Source organism: Lepidochelys kempii, chromosome 27, assembly GCF_965140285.1.
Source record: "Lepidochelys kempii isolate rLepKem1 chromosome 27, rLepKem1.hap1, whole genome shotgun sequence".
Taxonomy (NCBI): Eukaryota; Metazoa; Chordata; order Testudines; family Cheloniidae; genus Lepidochelys; species Lepidochelys kempii.
Genome location: NC_136406.1, coordinates 12,272,104 through 12,292,550, shown reverse-complemented (window position 1 = coordinate 12,292,550; position 20,447 = coordinate 12,272,104). Strand labels below are relative to the sequence as shown.

Here is a 20,447-nt window from a genome sequence, read left to right as displayed (position 1 = left end):
TCACCCCCACCCCAACAGCCAGAATTAGACCAAAAGTACTACAGCCCTCAGGAAGCTAACCCAGTGTATGCCACAGGCAGAAAACAGGAAAGATCAAAGTGCATGGGAGGGACCAATTTGTGCCCTGTTATCTTCTATTATTCATTTGTCTTGGGGCCATTAGGTGTTGTGTGAAAACAAAGATGCAGCTGAGCCAGGTGGCAGAGAGAGAGCAGTTGCTATTTTGTCAAACAACAACAGGGAAGAGGAAAGAAAGTTAATTTGAATCCCATTTCTACCTAGCTATTATTGCATCAATCATGATGGGTCTACTTAAAATCGTTGAGAAAACCCACATTTTTTGCAGGTGCGTCATGGCATAAATAGCAAATTTCATGGATGTTGAAATTTATGCCATTTATGCCCAGCAAAAAATGTGGGATTTCTCTGCAGTGTTTCTCAAACTGGGGGCCCCAACCCAAACCTGAAATTAACTTTCTGCAATATGGGCATTAACAGCTGGAGCAAATCTAACAATTCAAACAAACATTAGCCAACCTTTTCCTTTGCAGTATTTGCACAAATCTAGCTACGAAGAACAATTGAAGCAGTTAATATCAGCAAGGCAACTTACCAAATTCCATTGTAGGTAAACAAGGACTTGTATTTTTCTGGAGACAGAAGTTTCATGTCAGACCGAGCCTCTGAAATCTCTCCCTTGATCTGATTTTCAGCTGGCCTCTGCCAGTGCATGGAGGCCAAAAACAAAACCAATGTACACGAGACCAGGATAAGGAAGTATTTCATACTGCATTAAACAGACGAAAGGAAGATTTCAGTAAGCAATGAGGCAGCATTTAGAAGCTGTTAGCTCTGTGGCTGCATTTCCAAACTCTAATGCATTTCACCTTCGGTTTTCTCCCTTCCACCCACACCCAGCAGATCTGAATCTCTTATTCATGTTCAGAAGAGTTTTCTACCAAACAAAATAAAAAAGCCTCCTTCCTTGATTATACTTAGGAAAGACTGACTACCCATGCTGGGAAGCTGTTTATACCAATTATAGGACAGTTGTTCAGACAGAAACTTATGAGCTTGAGACAAAAACTGTTGTATTTTATTGTGTTTTTTCTCTGAACTTTTTGAGGGTGTTATTAAACCAGACAGTCCTGTGTCCTTTAGAGTATGACTAGTTAAGAATTTACCTGTTGACTAGTTGCAATTATTGGCTAAGAATAGATATTAAGACAGATCTTATTAGTTCTCCTAGTGCATCCCTGCTGCTACTTTCATTCCCCCACCTACCAAATGCCTCTCCTAGAATCCACACCGAGGGTTCTGCTGACCCATTTGGACTGTGACACAGGGGAAAGGTGCGCTGGACTCAGAGCAAGAACACCCTGAATTATAGGCCACTTCCTTCAGACACCACAGTTAGTATTTCTGCCATTCACAACCTTTATTATTCCCCAAAGACTACATTAAGATGGCGCAAAGGCTGAGAGTACATGTCAGTAATTCCCGGTTAAATACATTACAGAGATGCTGTAAATATATAAAAAAAATCCCCAAAAAACAAAACTCTCTTCCCCCAAACATTATAAACCCAGGAAATTCAGAGTAAATACATTTGGATTTCTCTTAAATATGTAGCCTTAAAAATGAACTTCCTAGGTTTATAGCACTTGGTATTTTGCATAAATAACAACATCCCTGTAATGTATTTAATACAGAATTCCTGATATGTACTCAGTCTTAATATTGTTTTGTTCGGGAATTATCTTATTGTTTTCAAGTTAAAAATTTAATGCATGCACACTAAACACAGAACTCAACAGGCCATACTTCATATCTTCATATAACTTAGCAGGCCATACTTCATATCTTCACTCTATTCGAAATATCAACTTGCAGATTTTAAAAAGATTTAGCTTTTATGGCTGCTTCCCACCCACCCGCATCCACACACACTTTAGATTGCCACAAAGCAACCAGAATGCACATCCCTCCCCACTGCCCGTTTTTGTGAGTAGATCTGGTGTAACAGGTAGCTTTGGGAAATAAAAGAGATAACTATACACATACTTCATTATTTTCAGCATCCCCCCCAGCTGAAGTTTCTGTCAGCAGAGGCTGGTCGGTGCATAAGATCTTCTTCAGGGAAACTCACAAAAAATTGCCTTCTTTCAAAATGGCCGGGCTACATTGCTTCATTGAAGATGGTGGCTGCAACTTCCTAACACCACCAGCCTTTCATCCAGTCAAACACTCTCCTCTGGGCTATGCCAGCCCTGTCCTCACCTTGTGGGTTAACAAGGTGTGTACCCTAATCTTCGAGACCCTTTGAAGCATTTCCCTGTGATAATATTCCTTTTTTACCTTGCAGAACGCAGGTTCTGCAAGGTTATCATCATAGTTACCAGCCTTAGAGTTGCTCATCTGATGCTCCTGGAAGTTGGTTTGCAGAATCAGACCCCAAAGTTCTCACTTTCTAGAGTCTATTTTTATAGGAATTTCTTCCTATGCCAGTCTATGGGAATTGCTTCATCATGCTGTTGCTGAATCAATCAGCAGATGGCACATTCCTGACGGCTCCGTGCTGCTAGATGTTATCTTGTTCTCTGGTTCTCCCATTCTTGAGGCTGTTGGGTGGATTCCAGTCTGCCCTCTGCGGGGGGTCCTCTGGTTATTTCCACTTGATGCCTTCTTCAGCTGATGGACACTGGATTCTTAGGCTGGCACCTCCCTGATCATTCAGTTATTATCCACACCAAGCATCCATCCACATACATCCTCTATCTCTGTTTTAATCACAATTGTTAATACAACAAAAGGGCGGGGAGTCTCTGGGTGCCGTTTCTGTTGTTACAGAGTATTGCTTTGAGTCTCTCTGTGTGAATTGCTTTAAGAACAGACTCTGTCTTAGAATGTACTAACGCAATTAGCAGCTTGCAAGTTTCACACATAGAGGGAGAGAAACAGTACCAAAAACCAAGAGACCTCTTAATTAGTAATACCCTGGAATTTAAACTATGGGGAATCAAACTCATTTGTGATTTTAATACAGAATTTCTTTAATATGATCCAACAAGCTGTCTGTAGATACTCTTTATGGATAAATATTCTGTAAGGTAAAATATAAGACATGTGTTTGGTGTAGTGAGTTTGTCAGAGTTTGCACTGCAACCCCAAAGTGGGTGTTTGCCTATGGCCCTGGTGTGTTAATCTGGCCCTTCACACTTTTGTCTTACTAGGGTAGGCATTCAGAATCCACGTGCAATAGTATTTTGCATGTGTACTCAAGGAACCAGTTAGAATGCACTCAGTGTACTCAAATCTTTCCTGGCAGGTAGCAATGCAAATATCATCTGCACAAATGAATCTTCACACATCAGGGAGTTCTGGTTGGTCATTTGTGGATACAATAAGAAACAAAGGTGAGAGCACTGAATGTGGGGGCAGGCCATTCTATTGAGTACACCATAAACTTTTCTTACACCTTTTTTCACCTTGACAAAGAAACATTGATTCTCAAAACAGAGAGAGGACCTGGACCATCCTGCTATTTCTCAAAATTCTTGCAAGTTTCAGTAGACGTACTACAGTGTCAAAAAAATCAATATACAGCCTCTGTAATTTTATAGGTTTCAAAACCATCTTCAATGTATTGAGTTAGGTTTACAGCTTGGCAACAGCAAGGACATCCTGGAGAGAAACGCCCTTCGACTATTAGCACTGTCCTACCCATTATCCTCTGCTCACACACCTTGCAGGTTGAACAAAGGAAGGATAGTGGGCAATAACTCTTTGCAGAGTTAGGGTCTTCATATTCTTTGAGTAGTGCTACCTGGATTATCTGCATAGTCTCTAGAAGGAACTGGAAAAGTCAAGCAGCCATGTCTGTTCTCTCATCCCAAAACAGAGAAATAGTGTGTTAGATATAGCAGCTACCGTTCCACATTTCAGGGTTTTCATGGCTATGTCAGCTCCTCAGTGTTGAGCTGTTCTTTGTGGACTTTGGTCACTCTTCAGAGACAGCAAATTCCTGCTTAATGGCTTTTGTTCTGCACTTTGCTTTGTGGGTTGGTTTACCATTTAGGTTGAGTTGGGGTGTGAATTGGCTGGGAGAGTCTACGGCAGTGCACTTTGGTTGCTCTCCATCAGGGCTCAGCTTACAAATGGTGCTTTTGTACTCTTACGACACAGTTCTGTTGTTTGAATCAGTTTCCTCCAACGGCCATGCCACTCCTTTCCAATTTCTCACACAAGAATTCCCCCAAACGCCTTGGTTTCGTCACTGTTCAAATAATAGAAATATACATAGACCACTAGTAGAGATATACATAGACAACTATGTTTTAACTACAAACATGGATACAGACTAACACGGCTACGCTTCTGATATCATAGAATATCAGGGTTGGAAGGGACCCCAGAAGGTCATCTAGTCCAACCCCCTGCTCGAAGCAGGACCAATTCCCAGTTAAATCATCCCAGCCAGGGCTTTGTCAAGCCTGACCTTAAAAACCTCTAAGGAAGGAGATTCTACCACCTCCCTAGGTAACGCATTCCAGTGTTTCACCACCCTCTTAGTGAAAAAGTTTTTCCTAATATCCAATCTAAACCTCCCCCACTGCAACTTGAGACCATTACTCCTCGTTCTGTCATCTGCTACCATTGAGAACAGTCTAGAGCCATCCTCTTTGGAACCCCCTTTCAGGTAGTTGAAAGCAGCTATCAAATCCCCCCTCATTCTTCTCTTCTGCAGGCTAAACAATCCCAGCTCCCTCAGCCTCTCCTCATAAGTCATGTGTTCTAGACCCCTAATCATTTTTGTTGCCCTTCGCTGAACTCTCTCCAATTTATCCACATCCTTCTTGTAGTGTGGGGCCCAAAACTGGACACACTACTCCAGATGAGGCCTCACCAATGTCGAATAGAGGGGAACGATCACGTCCCTCGATCTGCTCGCTATGCCCCTACTTATACATCCCAAAATGCCATTGGCCTTCTTGGCAACAAGGGCACACTGCTGACTCATATCCAGCTTCTCGTCCACTGTCACCCCTAGGTCCTTTTCCGCAGAACTGCTGCCTAGCCATTCGGTCCCTAGTCTGTAGCGGTGCATGGGATTCTTCCGTCCTAAGTGCAGGACTCTGCACTTCTCCTTATTGAACCTCATCAGATTTCTTTTGGCCCAATCCTCCAATTTGTCTAGGTCCTTCTGTATCCTATCCCTCCCCTCCAGCGTATCTACCACTCCTCCCAGTTTAGTATCATCTGCAAATTTGCTGAGAGTGCAATCCACACCATCCTCCAGATCATTTATGAAGATACTGAACAAAACCGGCCCCAGGACCGACCCTTGGGGCACTCCACTTGATACCGGCTGCCAACTAGACATGGAGCCATTGATCACTACCCGTTGAGCCCGACAATCTAGCCAGCTTTCTACCCACCTTATAGTGCATATGTTTAAACTGCATTATACATTGGTCCCGCAACGTTTTCCCCCCCTCCTCTCTCCAGTGCAGACTTCCCTAAAAGGAGTGTACTAAGTCACGTCCATACTGAGCTGTGGTATTTATTGCACAGGAGTGCCTGCCAACTCTGCCTACAGATGTGTATTTAATAACTTGCTATCTGCCTATCATGAAAATACTGAAGCCCCAAAGTGGGGTTGCTCAGCATTTTTTTTTTTTTTTTTATTTTGGGTGTGGGGGGGAGTCAAACCAAACTTCTCTTTGGGTGCCTAAATTTAGACACCTGGGTTTGAATGTTTGGGTCCACCATTTAAACAAGTTACGGTATGAACACCGGTGGACTAAAAAACACAAACCTAAAATGATCTATAACAATCACTTCTAAATAAACCCATTTAAGACAGAAGCAACCTCTGCTCCACTTCTTGTGCTTTAAGCTCATCAGCTTATCGGGGGAGAAAATGAGATGGGAATCCTGAATATAAGGAGAAATGGATTTTTCACATCATCATAAAACAAAAGTTTTATAATTAAGTCTATGTATTTTGATAGAGACAATTAGGATCAGGTGAGGAGAAAAGGTTAATTAAGACAGACATCTTGCCAATTAATCTGCAATTGAGGTGTAATTGAGGTGTTTCTTGTCATCCAGATCTCTCACCTGCTTTAGAAAAACAAACAAACAACTCTTCACATTTCCTGGTGCAAAAATGAATTCAAAACCAGCCCACTTTCTCAGCTATCGCCCTGATCCTGAAACTGAGCATGAACAGGACTCAAAAAGAAGAAATCCAGTCACACAAAACCTATTCCAGGACCTAGCCCAACATTAGCAATACCACCGTGGCTTATTTACATTAACCCAAGAAAGGAAATGGCACTTATACAAACAGAACAGTGTGTGGGGAAAGTCCAACTAGATTTGGAATGCTGTCCATCACGAAGGGCTCCATCCTGCAAGAACGCATACACAGGGGAGAGTCATTGTACTCACACAAGCTATTCCCCATTACTTCTGTAGTATTTTTTGAGTAAGTTACTCACGTGTTTGCAGAATCAAGTCTTAACAGAGAAGTCAGTTCATTATAGGATTTGTCTTCACTGAAGAATTAACTCAAATTCAGTTCACACACAAACCCCCTGAACTCCAAGTAGGGATGTTTTCAGCTCAAGTTAGATGGCCCATCAGGTGTACAGACTACAGCTGGTCAGCTATTAACACAATTGCTCTGTGCTAGGGTGGCCACTTACACATTCCCATAATAATGGACACTCTGGTACTTCTGGGAATGGTGTGGGCCCGCCCCCACCAGCATGACCTCGCATGCCTGGTGCGTACAAGCTCATGCTGCACAGAGGACGCCATTTTGAAGAATGCGCCGCTCCATTCACACAGGCAGAGGTGGAATGGCGCATTTTTCAAAATGGCGTCCCTCGCCTGATACTGGACAAAACCAAGTCTGGTTTGGCTCAGTACCAGCTGCGGGACAAGTCACCCAAAAAGAGGACGGTCTGGTTTAAAACTGGAGGAATGGCCTTCCTACACGGTGCTGCTCACACGAGACATTTTGCAGTGTGGCACTTTCCCTTGAGCCAGGCTAACTTGAGAAGAGTAACTTGAGTTCACCCGGCAATGACGACGTTGTAACCATACATTTTCTTTCTTTCTTTGTTTTCCTTTCAGTTTTTCACGTACAGAACAATTAAAGGAAACATTTGTGCATCTTTTTTTAAAGTTCCCATTCATTTTTTTTTTAAATACACATCATGGAAATATTTGTTGGTTTTAGGCATTGTAAAAGGCATTTTCCCTTTTGTTTTATATATCATTTTACTTAAGATCAGTCAAATTGTATTGTTAAGGACAAAATTAAAAAACCCCAAAAACTCTGGAAAAAAATGATTATTTCTCAAGCTTACATCCTCAAGTCACTTTGGATCCTATTCACACAAAAGGCAACTACCAGATATTTGTAAAAAAAGCCAGAGCACAAAAGTACAGGGAGATTATAAAAATTCTGGTATTTTTAAACAAACCAAAAAAATTAATTCTGCCTCACTGTCCCTTTTTAAATGACTACCTTGAAGAATAAAATTCCAGAAACAAAACAAGGAAGATAATAAAATAAAACAAAACAGAAGACATTCAGAACTAAAGCAAACTAGGGCCCAGTCCTGTAAACATTTAATAACTGTGAACATTATGCCTGGTATTGGTATTGCCTGGTTTACCGGAGCATACCAAGATCTCTTGCTTTTTGCCTGATGGTAGGAGGAAGAAAATGGAAGATTGTAAAGAAAGCATTACATGCCTGTGGAATTATTGCACTTGGTATTTAAGACAATCTCCTCCCCACAAGTAAACATTTTGTTAGCCTTTTATCTATAGGATTAATCTTGAAACCCTTATTCATTAAAGTAGTTTCTTATGATCTTATTGAAGTCAATATTGCTACACTCCTGATCAGGGGTCATTTGTAAAGCACCACAAGTCTTACAATGCTGTATGCAAAGTTTTGGGATAAGTGAATACAACCACTTGCAAGTACAATGATCCAACACAAAAGCACTGACTTGAAGTGGGGGGAGGAATCTTATTACCGTTAGGGCATGGGAGCTCATAAAGTGAGGTGTATTTCTGAGAACACCTTACATTCAAGTCTTTTTATTGGTAGAAATACAGGCGATCAAGGAATATAAAATTACTTCTGCATTTACTCTTCTCGATCAACGAGGAAGAAAAACGTTTAAATATATCTATGATTGTGACCTTCCTGGGTTTTATTGGGTTCCTTTGCATTGAGTCCCTCTTCTCTATTTTTAGTACCCTTCATTCTGAGGCATTATGGTCATTTTTCTTTCTGGGACAAGGAAATGGCTGTGTTTAAACATTGAAGTAGCAGTAGTCTCTTCTCCCCCCGCCCCCCGCATCATGCAATATAGCTAAGAGATGTGTGCGCCTTTTTAGATGTTTTAAAAATACTTAATTATGATTATAGCATATTCAAGAAGCATCAAGTTGATTTGATTTACACACCTTTTCTTAAAGCTCATAAGGCATCATTAAGACCCTGTATAAAGACTCCCATCATTCTTTGAAGTCAGGGTCAAAATTTAGACAGTTATTTCCTTATCCTATTTAATCATTAAATACCCAGCAGTTTACTCCTATAAATTCCCCCTTTAGCACCAACTTCGTTGTTGTTAAACAGGTTTTAAAAGAACTCCAGTCGCACCCCATCTGTCTATATGGAAATGACAGACAATTATTTAAATGTATCTTAATGGATGAGGTACTCTCATAGTTGTTTAGCTTTTTTCACTAAGATTCTAGTATATTTATTTTAAAAGCATCAATAGACAAATTGGTTTAATTTAGACAGAGTTTTATTAAAATTAGCCATTGACCCACCTATAATGAGAGGCGAGAGACATGCACTAACTGACAGGGGATCTCTACAACTTTGCTGACAGTCAAGCAGAAGGCCCCATTTCAGCCCAGAACAGTATAACCTTTGGTTTCAGAGTAGCAGCCGTGTTAGTCTGTATCCGCAAAAGAAAAGGAGGACTTATGGCACCTTAGAGACTAACAAATTTATTTGAGCATAAGCTTTCATGAGCTACAGCTCACTTCATCGGATGCATGCAGTGGAACATACAGTGGGGAGATTTTATATACACAGAGAACATGAAACAATGGGTGTTACCACACACATTGTAACACGAGTGATCAGGTAAGGTGAGCTATTACCAGCAGGAGAGTGTGTGGGTGGGGGGAGGAACATTTTGTAGTGATAATCAAGGTGGGCCATTTCCAGCAGTTGACAAGAACGTGTGAGGAACAGTAGGTTGTGGGAGGGGGAATAAACATGGGGAAATAGTTTTACTTTGTGTAATGACACATCCACTTCCAGTCTTTATTCAAGCCTAAATTAATTGTATCCCGTTTGCAAATTAATCCCAATTCAGCAGTCTCTCATTGGAGTCTGTTTTTGAAGTTTTTTTGCTGAAGAATTGCCACTTTTAGGTCTGTAATCGAGTGACCAGAGAGATTGAAGTGTTCTCTGACTGGTTTTTGAATGTTATAATTCTTGACGTCTGATTTGTGTCCATTTATTCTTTTACGTAGAAACTGTCCAGTTTGGCCAATGTACAAGGCAGAGGGTCATTGCTGGCACATGATGGCATATATCAAATTGGTAGATGTGCAGGTGAACGAGCCTCTGATAGTGTGGCTGATGTGATTAGGCCCTATGATGGTGTCCCCTGAATAGATATGTGGACACAGCTGGCAACGGGCTTTGTTGCAAGGATAGGTTCCTAGGTTACCTGATCACTCTTGTTACAGTGTGTATGGTAACACCCATTGTTTCATGTTCTCTGTGTATGTAAAATCTCCCCACTGTATTTTCCACAGCATCCATTTGATGAAGTGAGCTGTAGCTCACGAAAGCTTATGCTCAAATAAATTTGTTAGTCTCTAAGGTGCCACAAATACTCCTTTTATTATAACCTTTGCAAGTCAAAGGCCCATACCCACACCAGCCTGAGGTCATTCGAAGCACCTTTACCAAAGGAGGGAGTGAAGTGCGTTTTGCCTATTTGAGCAGATCAGGTTAGTTTTTAACAAGCAAAAGAAAATACTACCGCCGTCTGTTTACAAGGAGAACTGTTCTGCAGCCAAGGGGTTTCCTCTCCTGGCCAGTATCAAACACTAGAATCCCTGAGGTTCAATTCCGGGAAAGCTCTTCCCTTTACCCCCAAACAGGGCGTAGTCATTTGCTTCTACTACAGCAGCAGTATCTGCCAAACTCAATAGCCCAGTTCAATGGAACTGCGCTGGGTTTGCATTTGCAGTTTCCCCCAGAAAATCTGAAGCCTGAACACAATGGGCAGAAATTGGAGACAACTCCCTTTCACTGGGTTATTCCACTAAAAGAACAAAGCAAAACAAAACACATACACAACAACAAGAAGCCACAATCAAACCTGCAGTAAGATCTCGGAATCCACTGGCAGCTGAAAGCTCTGGCTACACAGGAAGCCCAGGAATAAGGAGAGATCCATTCCCAGAACATGCTGATTCTAACCAACCAAACACCCCCGACCATGAGCTCCCCCACAAGCAACCAATTGCACTAATCTGAGCTATATGGCAAAGAGAGCTGTCCAACCCTCCCAGAAACTCACACCCCTAGTACACAGGTACCCAATACCATCTTAGCTCCAGGTATTCAGTATCTACAGCCCCACCCACACAGGTATGTTCAATGCCAGCCCTGCACTTGATACTCAGTGCCTACAGCCCCACCCTGTTAACAAGTGCAATAGCTGCAGACCTACCTGAGAAACAAAGAATCAAAAAACTCTTTACCCTGAAGACGCTTATAAACAAAACCACCTAACATGAGCAAAGGGAGAATATTTATCTGCTCTGTAGACTTTTTTAAAAAGCAATTGCTTTAGCGTGGCACAAAAGTAGAAACCTGGAACTGCTGCAAAGTCAAATTGTTGGTGACAAAACATAAAATGTAATTCAATTATGTGTAGGTCTATTAAAATCAGGATAATGACAAACCTCACAACATCTAAGCCAAAAGGAGAAGCCTTGTCCATTTCAATATAGAGAGTGACAACCCAGCAACGCTACTGGAAATGTCCCCAGTTCTGAGATTATCAGCCAAACTACTCAAAAGTAAAAAGCTTCCTCTGTGAGGAATGGCTCAGCTGTACCATCACCCTATGCAAAATTCTCTCCATGAGAACAAACGCCTACTGGAAATATACTGCAAACAAACAATTGTCAGCTTAGAAAGGACATAAATATTGATCTTTAAAAAAAATAGCTGCAAACTAAACAAAATAAATTTTATTTTGGAAATATACAAAGAGAACACATACTGAACTGTTGAGATACAGGCCTTGTAAGAAATGCAAACCAGAACACCGGCTCCTAAGCGGAGGTTCGCAAGCGGCTCTGCTCAGCTCTCACCCACAGGCACCACCCTGCCTGGCAAGAACCAGCCAATGGGAATGTAGAGCTGGTGCTTGGGGCACGGGCAGTGTGCGGAGCCCTGTGGCCCCCCCGCCTAGAAGCTGGACCTGCTGCTAGACGCTTCTGGGCCGCAGCACAGTGTCAGAACAGGTAGGAACTAGCCTGCCTTAGCCGGGCAGCACCGCTGACGGGACTTTTAACGGCCTGGTTGGCGGTGCTGACCAGAGCCGCTGCGACCCAGTGCCTTTCGTTCCGTGACCCACTACTTGGTTCCGACCTGCAGTTTGAAAACCACTGACCATAAGCTCTTTGGTGCAGGGGCCATCTCTTATTATGTGTATTTGCTGCACCGAGCACTGTGGGTGTTCAAACTCGTTACAGCAGTACAAACAAAAATATAATAATCCAGTGTCCCTTCTTGTATGGGCAGCCAATAAACAGCTCCAGCTCCATCCAAAGGAACCCAACATCCACCCACTCTCACAAAACACAAATCCCAGACCCAATGCAGCTGTACAGAACCATCCTAGCTGGCAAGTATCCAACACCCACAATATATAGGTACCTAATATCTAGCCTATTGCAACACACCGGGGGGCTGAGTCTCCCCTCAGGCTGCTGCCCAGTGTGTCTATCAGCTACAGGATCTAAAGGAAGAGCGAAAGGGATGGGGGCAGAGTGAAATAAACCTGTCTGAGTGGGTAAGTGAGGTATCAGATTTCTAGATGTATGTTGAAAGACAGCTGGCACCCCATGTCGTTAGTAGGGCCAGGTTGCACGAACACTGAAGCCAGTTACATCCCACTTAGGAGGTGTGATTTGCATGTCAAGGAGGCAGAAGGACAAGAAAGGGGATAATTAGAAGGTCAGGGTTAATAAACCACTAGGCCTAATAGTCTGGTACCTCAAGCCCCTGCTTAGAGCTCAGCAGGAGCTGAGAGCTGCAGCACCCAGGACTCGGAGGCTGCTGGGTGCCCCGACCCCCAGGAACCCGACTTGCCCCAGCTGGGCTTACCTTGGGCTACAGAGGTGGGTGGCTTTTCTGGCTGCCCAGGCAGCCCTCCTCTGGCAGGTGAAAAAGGGGACTGCCCGCTCCATTCCTGGGAACAGAAGTCACAGCTTCATATCTGCTTCCTGGATCAGAGAGCCAGGGGAGGGAGGCACCGGCCCAGGCCCTGACACCAGGGGGCAGCCCCCTTCAGTATTGCCAACCACCAGAGATAGAAAATCATGAGTTGGATTCACCCCCCTTCCGCCCCCAAAATCACGAGATTGGGCCCCAAAAAATCACAAGATTTTTAAAAACAGCATAAAACCAGGTTTTTCCAGCTGGTCTGTTTACTTTTAAACCCCCCGCTACTCCTCTGGCTGGGCGTGGTCATTTCAGATTGAAAAGTCAACCTTTGATGCACACCAGAAAGGACTCCTCTCCCCAGGTGCACTTACTCTCTCCCCTTCCCTGGACCCACCAACGCCACCTCACCAACTCCCTCAGAACGCTCCCTCCCCAGACCCCAAGTGGCGGAGACGTTCCAAAGCCAGTACCGGGTTTACAATGGCGCCATGAGCCGGGCCCATGCTCAGGAGGGGGCCCCGGCCTACTCTCCTTGCCCTGTGCCCCGAGACCCCGCCAGCCCACTGCCTCCTCTCGGCCTGCCCGCTGGCCAGCCGGGGGCTCCTCTCCACCCCCCTGGCCCCACCCGCCGGCTTCTCTCTGCCCCCTGGCCGGACCCCAGGGCACCTCCGGCTCCGGGCTGTCTCTGCTTCCCACCACCTGTGGGGCCCCACCTGTCTCCCTGGAGCTGAGCCACCTGGGACTGGAGCAGAAGCCTGGCCAGTCTTGGCCAGCTGGGTGGGGGGAGAGCTTGGCTGGGCCCCTCCAGGCAAGTGGGTCCTGAGGGAGCCTGGCTGGGGCAGGCCCTGGCGTGGCTGATTGCGCCACGCCCCAAGGGCCGGAGTGATTCCCCGCCCCGGGACCAGCCCTGGCTGCTCAGCCTGGCAGACACAGTCGCCTCCCAGGAGGCCGGTGAGTGCGGCCAGGAGGCAGGGCGTGGGTCTCTGCAGGGCCGGGGGGAGCTGGGCTGTAAGGGGGCAGGGAGGATCTCTCTGGGTTGGGGCACTAGGGAGTGGGGGCTCTGTGTGGGGTGCTGAGCAGTTGTGGTGGGGCTGTGGGCAGGGGGGCGCTGGGCAGGGGTGGTGTTGTGCAGGACACTGTGCATTTGTGGCAGGGTTTGGGGGGGGAGCGCTGGGCATAGCGGGTCTGGGGGGCTCTGGTCAGAGGGAATCGGGGGGGGGGTGGTTCCTGTGTTGGGCGGAGGGTGGTGGTGTGTGGTGTGACATGGGCCCACCCCCAAGGGGAAGGGGCACACTGGCAGCACAGCGCCAGGCAGGCAATTGTGCGTCTGGCAACAGCTGATTTGTAAATAGTGCCCTCGTACTGGGCTGGGCGGCGCGGGGCCACCCCTGCCATGACATGCCCCTGGCCGGCCCCTCACTCTGGAGACTGCCCCCGCCCCCTCGCCATGCTCCATTGCCCCCATAGGGGCCCAAAAATGTTTGGCACCGGGCCCACAAAAGGTTAATCCGGCCCTGTCCAAAGCAGTGGGAGGCTTTTCCTTCACTCCACTCTCCCTCCTTCTGCCCCTCGACTCTCTCTCTGCTATAGGAGCATACATGAAGCTGGGGTTCAGTGGCAGGACAGGCCTGTGTGTCCTTAGCCGCAAGACAGCCGCACAGAGCTCTGCCCAGTACCCAGCCCTGAAAGTCACAGGGCTGAGAAAAGCTTCTTGCGTCATCATGACAGCTCCTCCTGCAGGCCACAAACTTCTGTGATTTGCAACAGTTGGCAATAATGCAACACTGGCTTTCCCTGGCCACTCGGAGAGTAGTTCTCCTACCCACCACTACCCCAGTCTGGGGGCTTGCCATCCAATCTCCTCCATCTGTCACCCCATTACTATCTTCTGCCCACCCCCAGACTCCTTCCTGGCCCCACATCCACTACACCCCGTTTCCTGCAGCCCCTAAATGGGCCTTCTGCTCCCCCCAGCGCCTGCCCCCCCCCTTACTCTCCACACTGACTTTTCACAGAAGTACTTTTCTGAGCAGTAAGCGCGACACGGTGCTGTGGCCAGACAGCAGCGGCTGAGGTGCCAGGACTCAGCATCGGCAAGCCCCAGCCCCAGTGCTTCATTTGTGCTGGGGCTTGCCAGCAGCCACCGCTCTCCGGTTCTACAGGCAGCACCGCTGCCGGCAGCCCTGCAGAAGTAGCAATACCAGACCATGCCCCCCGTACCGATGCACTGCTGCTGGCAATGGTGCTGCCTTCAGATGCTGCTCTCCAGCCACCCAGGCTGGGCTGCACGGTGGGGAGTTTCTGAGCTTGTGGCTCTCCCGGCCGTACATCCCCTGATCACCAGGCCCACAGGAAGGGGGAACCCAGGGGCTCACCCACCAGCTCCACGCAGGGGCAAGCCCTGCTGCCTGCAACTCCCCACCAGGCGGGCAGCTCCGGGCAGCATCGCCCACCACCTGGCTGGCCGACCAGGGGCTCCAAGCACAGGCTCGCCTGTGCTCACTCCCGCTCCGGCAGCCTACACCCACGAGCTTGCGGCATGGACGGCATCTCATGGACCACCATGCCTTGGATGGTCACCCACGTGACCTATGAGGAAAGGTTAAAACAATGGGGCATGTTTAGTCTTGAGAAAAGAAGACTGGGGGGTGCGGGGGTGGGCTGATAGGCTTCGAATAGGTTAAGGGCTTGTTACAAAGAGGACTGTGATCAAGTGTTCTCCATGTCCACTGATGGTAAGACAAGAAGTAATGGGCTTAATCTGCAGCAAGAGATCACAAGCAGAGTTTAACCACTTTCCCCAGCCCCTCTCACAGGCACAAGGATGAATTTACGGCAAACTCAAGGAGGAAAACTTTTTTGGGCCTAAAGAAGAAGTAAAGCTGGAGACGCACATTAGGGTCCCTGCTTCGGCCGCAGAGCAAGTTATCGGCAAAGGATGCAAAACTGTAAGCGAAAGCAAGGAGAAAGAGAGAATCAGGCCTGTAGGGAGGCGGAGTTAGGAGACCGGTTCATCCCCAGGTGTGGAAGCTTTGGAGGATTGCCTATTATGGCTAGGAAGCAGTCACTGCGGGAGGGGAGGAGGGGATGCTGTGAGGCAGACCTGGGTCAAGACTATTGCTTGGAGGGGTTTTTTGCTGGTGCTTTTGTTTCCCAGCTCCTCTGCTGACCTGGCAGGGGATTGTTCTCCTCCCTTGGCCCACATACCAGTGTGGAAGGCAGGAGGGTCAGGTCAGGAGCAAGGAAGAAACAGCTGGTAACCCACAGGAGAGGATGGAGCAAGGGCAGGGCCACAGAGGAGGCGGGGCTATCTCAAGATCCAAGGTTCAATTGCTGCTCCCCTGGACAAGTATCAAAGCAGAGAGGAGGCCGTCGGCAAAGGCAGCCTGTGAGCATCCTTGATTTCACAAGCTAGGCCTGGTTACTGTCCTCCTGTGAGGTGGGCAGCTCTCACACACTCTGAGCTCCATGCAAAGCTCAAAAATTATTATTTTTTGCCAGCTGGAGAAATGCAAAATCTGGGGGGCAGGTTTTTGGGTTTTTTTTTTTTTAATTCTTCTTCCTGAAACGGTGCAGTAACCGGGTGGGCTCTGCTGCTTTCCTGTAGGTCAGCGAAATGCAGAACCTGACGGCTGCAGAGGCGGTGGTGCCCCGGGACCAGACACCTGATGAGAACGAGCAAGTCATTGTAAAAATCATTGGACACTTCTATGCTAGCCAGGTACGGAGACTGGAATCTCTCCCTGTGCAGGGCTTGTGCTGGGAGGGAGGAGGGGAAGAGGAGAGAACATAGGAGGCAGATGGGAACTTGTAAACTTGCATCCACCATCACTGAGGGGAGAGGACAGGGTAGTCTGTGGTCCTACAATTGGAGAGACCTACCACCAGCAGGCAGAACCCCTGAGTCTCAAGAGAGGCTAAGCCCAGGAGAGACAAGTTCCTAAAGAAATGAATTGACATCAGTTATCACCTTCACAGGACCCCTGAGTTCTCTTTCTTTCTCTGCCACTAACTCCCTATTGGGCTATTGGAATTTGATGATCTATCTAGGCTCTGAGAAGCGAGCCGGGAACCACCCATGCATTGATTTGTTTTTGTAGGGGAGACCAGACCTTCTCTTCTGTGCATTCCTTTATACATCTTGCTTAGGTTATAGCTACACTGCAATCAGAGGTGTGACTGCAGCATGGGTTGCCGTGCCCACGCTTGCTCCAAGTTAGCTAGCACAGCTAAAAATAGCAGTGAAGATTCAGTGGCACAGGCTAGCAATGCAAGTACGTACCGAGGGAGACCACACTGAAGTCCATGGCACCCTATCTTCATTGCTCTTTTTCATCATGCTAGCTAGATCGATGCTAGCCCAGGTCTGGCTGCATAAGCTGCTATCGCATACTGTAGACATAGCCTGAGTTATGACCGTCTCTGAATTTGGATTACACAGCTGCAGGAATGCTTGCTAGTTTTGATAAAGGGAACATACAAGCAGTTACTTTAAACACTGCAACAAGATGACATGGGGAAAGTCAGGTATTGCTGTGTGTTTTAGCAACAAGGAAAAAAAAAGTAAGAAAAGGAAAGGAAAACAGAGAGAGAAATGGGAGAGAAATTTTATACATGCAGACAGCAAGGAAAAAAAATAAAGAGAGAGAGATATGAACCCAGCTATCGCTATTAGAAAGATTCACATTTTTAATCACATCTTGCTCCTTTTTTATTGTACCTGCATGAATTAACCCCCTTTTTTAGAATGTCATGTTAAAAGATCTGTGGTGGTAAAATCAATTCTCAAGAGGCTGAACCTGCATCCCGTGCCCCCAAACTCAGTGGGAATTTTGGGTGCGTGAAGAACGCTGGATTGAGCCCCAAACGTTTGCAGCTTTAAAGAAGCAATGACCCTTTTTTTGTAGAGACAGGGAATGTCAAACAAACAAAGAGAGTTTGAATTCTGTTTCTACTCTGTGGACTTATGCAAATCACTTATCTCCTCCCTGAGGCCCTGATTCAGGAAAGCACTTACACATGCTTAAGTCCTATTGACTTTGATGGAACTTAGGCACCTGTTTAAGGAGTCAGAGAGAGCTAGCTCTCCGAGTGCAGAACTCTGCATAGCCGAGTTGCTTTGAGTATCAATGAAGTGATTCCCAGTAAGCAACAGGTCTGTTCTGTGCAGTTTCTTGTACTGTTCACCTACTGTAGTTCTCTGGCACCAGCCTAGACTACAGCTGTCATAAATATAAAGGGAAGGGTAAACACCTTTAAAATCCCTCCTGGCCAGAGGAAAAACCCTTTTACCTGTAAAGGGTTAAGAAGCTAGGATAACCTCGCTGGGCACCTGACCAAAATGACCAATGAGGAGACAAGATACTTTCAAAAGCTGGGGGGAGGAAGAAACAAAGCCTCTCTCTCTGTCTGTGTGATGCTTTTGCCGGGGACAGAACAGGAATGGAGTCTTAGAATTTAGTAAGTAATCTAGCTAGATATGCGTTAGATTCTGATTCCTTTAAATGGCTGAGAAAAGAAGCTGTGCTGAATGGAATGGATATTCCTGCTTGTGTGTCTTTTTGTAACTTAAGGTTTTGCCTAGAGGGATTCTCTTGTGTTTTGAATCTAATTACCCTGTAAGGTATTTACCATCCTGATTTTACAGAGGTGATTCTTTTTACTTTTTCCTCTATTAAAATTTTTCTTTTAAGAAACTGAATGCTTTTTTCATTGTTCTTAAGATCCAAGGGTTTGGGTCTGTGGTCACCTATGCAAATTGGTGAGGATTTTTATCTTCCCCAGGAAAGGGGATGTAACGTTTGGGAGGATTTTGGGGGGGAAAGACGTTTCCAAACGGACTCTTTCCTAGTAATATACCGGTTAGATGCTTGGTGGTGGCAGCAATAAAGTCCAAGGGCAAAAGGTAAAATAGTTTGTACCTTGGGGAAGTTTTAACCTAAGCTGGTAAAAGTAAGCTTAGGAGGTTTTCATGCAGGTCCCCACATCTGTACCTTAGAGTTCAGAGTGCGGAAGGAACCTTGATAACAGCGTTATGCAAGGAGCCCTTTGTATGGACCAGCTGCAGAGCCCAGCAAAGTCAATGGAAGGAGACTTGACTGAGCTTTGACCCAGGCCTAAATGAATAACAAGTAAAAGGGATCTGATGATGCAAATAAATTTCTAGTCCACCAAAAATTAAAAAGAAACATGAACAATCCCCCAACAGCCCTATTAAAGTTCAACAGGCACCGGAAGCCCTGGAGGCAAACCCTTGTTAAGTGGCAGGATCTTTAGGCTTGAAATCAAAAGGGAAGCATTATTAAGAGCATCATCCTCTGTAGAGCCAGGGCTGGCTTTGGACAGGGTGAGGAGCAGAGAAATGCCTCGTCTCTCAAGAACATAAGAGTGGTCATAATGGTCAGACCAAAGGTCCATCCAGCCCAGTATCCTGTCTACTGACAGTGGCTAATGCCAGGTGCCCCAGAGGGAGTGAACCTAACAGGTAATGATCAAGTGATCTCTCTCCTGCCATCTATCTCCACCCTCTGACAAACAGAGGCTAGGGACATCATTTCTTACACATCCTGACTAATAGCCATTGATGGACTTAACCTCCATGAATTTATCTAGTTCTCTTTTAAACCCTGTTATAGTCCTAGCCTTCACAACCTCCTCAGACAATAAGTTCCACAGGTTGACTGTGCGTTGTGTGAAGAACTTCCTTTTATTTGTTTTAAACCTGCTGCCCATTAATTTCATTTGGTGGCCCCTAGTTCTTATATTATGGGAACAAGTAAATAACGTTTCCTTATTTGCTCGCTCCACACCACTCATGATTTTATATACCGCTATATCCCCCCTTAGTCGCCTCTTTTCCAAGCTGAAAAGTCCTAGCCTCTTTAATCTCTCCTCATATGGGACCCGTTCAAACCCCTAATCATTTTAGTTGCCCTTCTCTGAACCTTTTCTAATGCCAGTATATCTTTTTTGAAATGAGGAGACCACATTTGTACGCAGTATTCAAGATGCGGGCGTATCATGGATTTATATAAAGGGCAATAAGATATTCTCCATCTTATTCTCTATCTCTTTTTTAATGATTCCTAACATCCTATTCACGTTTTTGACGGCCGCTGCACACTGCGTGGATGTCTTCAGAGAACTATCCACGATGACTCCAAGATCTCTTTCCTGGTTAGTTGTAGCTAAATTAGCCCACACCTGAGCTGGCACCTCATTTTGATGATAGCAGAAGCAGCAGAGTTTCTCCAGCATGCACATTTCCTCAACTAAGGGAAATTGGTTGGTTTGGTTCCTGTAGATCCTTTTCAAAGGTTTGAAAATGTTCCCTGGGTTTTAAACTTGAGGGGAATAAAAAGTAGGACAGAATCTGGGTTCATTCCGGAGGATGGGGGAGGCTGTAATGCATTAGGTAGCTTCAAGGTGTAGAATTTAAATGAGGGAAGCAGTGCAGTCTAGTGGTTAGAAGACAGGCTTCTGTGCCCAGCACTGTTACTGACTTGCTTTGTGGTCTAAGGGCAAAAATAAATAAATAAATAAATAAAAATTCACGTCTCTGTGCCTCGGTTTACCCATCTGTGGAATGGGTATAATGATACCTACCTCACAGGGCTGTTGTGAGGATTAACAAATTAATCTTTTTGAAGCACTTTGCAATCCTCAGTGCCGTATAGAGTGTAAAGTATTATTATTAGCAGTAACTAAAACAACACGATATTTTTTGGTTCACCTACCTAGCGCTATCATAATCTTGTCATGCCGCTCAGCAAGGGGTAGAAATGACTAAACCAGCATGCGCAGTTATTTTTCTCTTCTGAGCTCTGAACACTTTCTCGGCAATTAAAAACACATAGCTATGGTTGAGTAGCTATGGCGGATGATGTGCTCCTTTACTGGCAGTGATAATTGCAAC

The 20,447-nt window shown here is 45.8% G+C and overlaps 1 protein-coding gene across 1 annotated transcript in view; it reads right to left on the bottom strand.

The window, feature by feature from the left end:
• The window catches only part of LOC140903942 (beta-1,4 N-acetylgalactosaminyltransferase 2), a 71,912-nt gene that overhangs the window by 19,978 nt on the left and 31,487 nt on the right, over positions 1-20,447 (bottom strand). The window contains exon 2 of the mRNA XM_078850734.1: positions 614-787. Within this exon, the coding sequence (XP_078706860.1) occupies positions 614-786 (173 nt within the window). The 5' untranslated portion in view covers position 787. The remainder of the gene's footprint in view (positions 1-613; positions 788-20,447) is intronic.